This window comes from Magnolia sinica, chromosome 1 (assembly GCF_029962835.1).
Source record: "Magnolia sinica isolate HGM2019 chromosome 1, MsV1, whole genome shotgun sequence".
NCBI lineage: Eukaryota > Viridiplantae > Streptophyta > Magnoliopsida > Magnoliales > Magnoliaceae > Magnolia > Magnolia sinica.
In genome coordinates, this window is record NC_080573.1 from 140581765 (window position 1) to 140587336 (window position 5572).

Genomic DNA, 5572 nt, shown 5'->3' on the forward strand with positions numbered 1-5572 from the left:
GCATTTGAGCATGGGGTCGGGAGCGTCTCAGAATCCGTTCGCTAGGGTCCAAGATCTTGCTCGGAATCCGATGACTCGGGCTCCGACTAACATTTCGACCACCTCGGCGTTGGCCCCGACAGATCTTCTCCATGAACTGGAGAGGAGAAGAAGGGGCAGAACTCCAAAGGTCAAGGCTCCACGAGAGACAGTGGCCAAGAACCGAGACCCTTGGGAAGCCCAGCTTACAGAACTCCGCAACCAGATCCAAACCCTACAGCAGAATCAATCAACCCCCATCCCGATTGTGGTACAAATGATGATGGAAGAGACAGAGCCTCTCTTCACCTCGGAAAGCATGAACGAGGTGATGCCTCCGAGGTTAAGGATGTTGCCTGCCATTCAATACTCAGGGTCTGGAGATCCAATGGAGCATGTAGAATCTTATCGCTCCTGAATGCAGATTCAGTCGGCTACGGAGGCGATGATGTGCAGAGCCTTCTCGATAACCCTCTCTGAAGCAACCCGAAATTGGTACCGACAACTCAAGCCAAGGTCAATTAACACATTTGCTGAGCTCAACAGAGCATTCATGACACAATTCATCGTCGGCAAGAAGAGTTGTAAGTCGTCGGCTCACCTGCTTACCCTCAACCAGGGGAGCAATGAGTCACTGAAGGAGTTCATTTCTCGCTTTAACGAGGAAACTCTACAAGTAGACGATTACGACGAGAAGATGACCTTGTACGCCTTAACTAGTGGACTCAAAGAGGGAAAATTCCTCTTCTCCATAGGGAAGAGCCCACCGACCACTATGAGCGAATTCATGAGTCGAGCCCAGAAATACATGGCAGCCAGACTGCTGAGCACTCATCCAAAGAGAAGAAGCGAAAAGATGAAGCAGAAGCGCCATAGCAAGCTAGCAAGAGGAGGTCAGATGACGGTCCTCCCCAGGACCGAAGATCGAGCAGGAAACCCGAGAACAGGTTAAGCTTGTATACTCCGCTCAACACATCCCTTGAGCAGATCTTACTCGACATCCGATATCAGAAACTACTGCATTGGCCGAAATGTATGAAGGCAGACGCTGAGCACCGAGATAAGCGCAAATACTGTCGCTTCCACCACGATCACGACCACAATTAATACTAGTGATTGCGTCGACCTGAAGGAGGAGATAGAGACCCTCATTCGCAAGGGTCATTTGTGTCAGTATCTGAAAGAGGAGAAACCCACTCAAAAGGATAGTCAGTCAAGCAGGGCTGAAGAAGAAACTACAGAGATATGGAAGATCTACGGCGGACCGTCTGGAGGTGGTGACTCGAATAGGGCTCGGAAGGCATACTCTCGGAGCTCCGACCCTGAGCATCATGTCTGTTCAGCTGAAAGGCTGAGGAAAGAGCTTCGAGTAAACCCTTACAATCTAACCTTCACAGAGGATGATGCGCGCGGGATCCAACATCCTCATGACGACGCCCTGGTGGTGGCTATGACAATAACTAATCACAAGGTCATCAAACACCACCTCAAGACGAGGTTGAAGAAAACTAAAGGTAACTGGGCGAACAAGCTTTCATCCGTTCTTTGGGCTAACAGGACCACAACCCAGTCATCTACAGGGGAAACCCCCTTCTCACTGTCTTATGGCTCCAAGGCGATTGTTCCAGTCGAGGTCGGCCTCCCCATAGCGTAGGTAATAAATTATCATGAGGGTCAGAATGCCGAGCAGATCACGGTAAATCTCGACCTGATTGAAGAAGCCAGAGATATCACCAAACTATGAATCGCAGCTCGGCATCAACAAGTAGTCAGATTCTACAACTCTAGAGTTAAGACGAGGCGATTTCGATAAGGTGATCCAGTACTTCGCTGTGTCTTTAAAAGCACTACGGAGTCTGGAGCAGGGACGCTCGAACCAAACTGGGAAGGACCCTACCGCGTGGTCGTCTCGACGAAGCCTGGATCCTACCGTTTGGAAGATCTGGAAGAGCGTCCGCTACCCCACCCATGGAACGCCGAGCACTTGAAAGTCTACTATCCTTGAACAAACAAAAGCTATGTACGACTTAGATTGACTAGCCATTTAAGGCTCTCAATAAAAGCATCATCTATTTCCATTCTACCTTCTCTCCTCGTTCTACTCAATCTACTATGCGAAGAGTCATCTCTCATGCGTAGAGACGAACTCGGCGAACCGATCCCTTAAAGAAGGGGCCGGCTCGTCATTCGACAAAGGTCTACAAAATCGTTAAGGGTCATCTCTCATGTGCAGAGATGAACTCGACAAATCGATCCCTTAAAGAAAGGGTCAGCTCGTCATTTGATAATAGTCTATAGAACAACTAGGGGTCACCTCTCATGTGCAGAGATGAAACCCTTAAATGAACCGACCCATTAAAAGAAGAAGACGGCTCGCTACTCAACATATGCAGCAAACCACAACATATGCAACAAACCACAACACAGGATAAGCATCCACAAATACCACAAATAAAGCTCTTAACGAAACAAGAATATCCACAATATCCGACTTGTTTATCACAAAAAAATAACAAAAAGATAAAGAAACTTGGGGAAATCAGTCCGAGGTTGGCTCTACGGGGGGCTTGGCTCAGGGGGCTCGGCTTCAAGGGTCTTCTCAGGGGGCTCGACTTTAGGGGTCTCTTCAGCATTGGCTACCGCTGGAGGGACTTCCATCTCTACGCCTGGAGAGTCCCCAGCATCTGCCGCCAAGATGTCTAGGTCCAGATTTGAATAAGCATCTTGGACCTCATCCAAGCACGCTTTATGGCCGGCGTTGTAGGCAAAATCGTAAATCTTCTCCAGCTCGTTGTTCCGCTCCTTAGAGGACTTGAATCCCTCCACAGCCGTCGCAACCTGGGACCCAGCCAAGGCCTCCAGCTCGGAGCGCTGTCTGGCAAGAGCCTCAGCAGCCTCGCGCTTGACCGCTTCGGGCTCAGTTGCTAACTGAGCGTTGTCCGCCCTCGAGACATTCAAGTCAGACTCAGCCGAGTCTGCGCAAGCCTGCAACTCGTTGATCTCCCCCTGTAGACCCAACTCCCTTAAGTGACCCACTCCCAGCTAGGCCTTTAGCTGCTCCGCCTCCGACCCCGAGGTCTTTAGTTGGGTCTTCAGCTGCTCCACCTTCGACACCGAGGCCCTCATGCATTCCTCAACCTCGGCCTTCTCCCCCTCAAGCTTAGCCATCATCCTTAGCTTTTCTTGAGCAAGGACGAGTGATGGCAGCACCTGGAAGGACACATGATCAGACTGACAACTTTAAAAAAAGGGAGGGGGATAAAGTAATCAAAATTGAAGTCTACCGTGTAATAGCACGATGCGAAGTCGTTCACTACCCCATCAAGGGGTCGATTCAGAGTGCTGACGACGGTGCTCTCCTTTGCATGCTTTGCCGCCCAGTCATTTAGTAGCACCATGAGGTGATCTTGCGCGAGTGACTCCTACTCCTGGGAAGGGGCGAAATTCATGGGCTGCCTAAGGTCAGGCGCAGCTAAAGCCCGATCTTCGGCCTCGGGCATGGCAAAGTCGCTGATCAATGCCTCGGCCTCGCCTATCAACTCCGCAACAGTGAAGCGGAGGTTGGGATTGAGGTCATGAGAAGGATGAGGAGAAGGTATTGCGACAGCCACTGCTTTTCGCCGAATCCCGGGGGCCGATGATAGGCAAGCCGTGGGGCTGGAGCAAGTGTTGGTGCAAGTGTTGAAACAAGTGTTCGTGCAAGTATTGATGTTGGCATCTGCACCGTAGCTACCTCGGCCATAGGAAACTCGGCTACAACGACCTATGGTGCTAAAATCTTCTCCTGGGCCTCAGACTCGGGTGCTGGAATCTTCCTTCTCCGAATCGTTACTTTGACTCGAATCGCTGGCGCCGACGCCAAAATATCATTGAATGAGGGACGCACTGCCCCCCCTTCCTCTTTGACCCCGCGGCTTTAGATATTCCTAATCAACGAGAAGGGTCAACCTCATTTAATCGGGAAACTCAAGCGCGAGATCTAGTCAAGAAGCTTACTTAGTGAGGCTGGGAAAGGTCTAAATCTACAAAATCCAGACGAAATGAGGTTGTTTGGACTAATCTTGTAGTGCCAGGTGCGACCTTCCTCGCTGAGCAGATGAGCCTTGAATATCTAGGCTCGGAGGTGGGAAGACAGTTCCGGTGCCCCCTTCGGATAGTCTACAAGTAAGAGCAGAGGCTGTTAGAATAAGCAACGAGCGAAAAAAGCCAATGAAATTTACAAGTACTCAGTTCACTACTTTAGAGGCCGAACTGGGTTGTTACTTGGACTCGTAGGTGTCCAAGCTCAGATGCCCGGAGCCTCCCACTCTCCCGAGGCCCAAAACCATTTCTCCTTCTAGTCTTTGTTGGAAGTAATAAGTTTGGTGATGAGGCCTGGAGTGTATGGCGCCCTGGTTGAGAGATAGTACCAATATGGCTTGGCCTTGCCGTGCTTTGCTTGGTACATTGTCAAGAATTCGTCCGACGACAGCTCCTGGTTCTTCACTTGTCATCAGATGATGTACGACGATACCAAGATGTGCCACACATTTGGGACGAGCTGACCCGGAGCGAGCTTTAGCTGCCCCAACACCTCGCGCACGAAGGGGTGAAGCGAAAATTGGAATTCGCACTGTAGGGCGCAATGGAAGATGATTATCTCTCCGTCGGAAGGGGCTCCCGGTCCGTCCATGTCAGAAGGAGCCCTCGTATGCATCGAGTCTGGAATCTGGTAATCGGCTCAGAGGCGAGCCAACTGGGACTCAACAAAGATCGATCCCCATGGAGTTTCAGCTCTGGAGCGACCACCCGAGGGCCTAACAAATGACCTCCCTGCAGCATCTCAGGATATCCTCGTTGCCCCCTTAGCCCGATCCTTAGACTTCGCCCTAGTACTCCTCTTAGGCGGGGGGTAGAGTGGGATAGCCTCGAGAGGACCTTTCGAGCTCCGATGCTCGGAATCCGTACTCTTGGGCTCCGACCCATTCAAGACATCGTGGATTTCGTCCGAGTTGCTCGACATTGCGAAATAAAGAAGGAAGCCGTAGAAGACTCACAGCGCTGCAACGATTTGTTCCAATTTGCGGGCAATCTACTCCAGCAATGATTTCCCTTCCCAGCAGAAGTATCAAAATGGATTCCTCTTTTCCGGCAGTAGATCTCGGTGAGAAGAGTAAGGGACGAGAGAAAGCCACAAGAGTATTCAAGTGTGGTGAAAATGAAATGGAAGTGGCGTCAGGATTTTTTATAGTCTGAGTCCGCCGCCCGCCATCATGACGAGCAATTATAGCTGAAGCTGAAATGACTCTGATTCGAGCTCTCCTGTGCACATGGCGATCCATGATATAAGTAACCATACGTCATCTCGACCCGCGCGCAATCAACAGTTAATGCATAGCCGTCTTTACGCATCGTTTCGATCCGTGAGCCGTCAACACATTGGACCACCCTTCATATTTTGAGATACACGTGGCACCCCCTAATCTACTCTGCTAAACCGTTTCGACATCCGTGGCCACACAGCCGATGCACATTGGTAAGAGCAGGAGTGACAACCAGCCCCGTGCGAAACATG

General features: G+C 50.7%; 1 protein-coding gene across 1 annotated transcript; it reads left to right on the forward strand.

The window, feature by feature from the left end:
• Nucleotides 1-436: 436 nt before the first annotated feature.
• Nucleotides 437-1672, forward strand: LOC131249988 (uncharacterized). Its single transcript, XM_058250695.1, has 2 exons — nt 437-922; nt 1064-1672. Exons 1-2 carry the CDS (start codon nt 437-439, stop codon nt 1670-1672), a joined length of 1095 nt encoding a protein of 364 aa, XP_058106678.1.
• Nucleotides 1673-5572: the final 3900 nt, after the last annotated feature.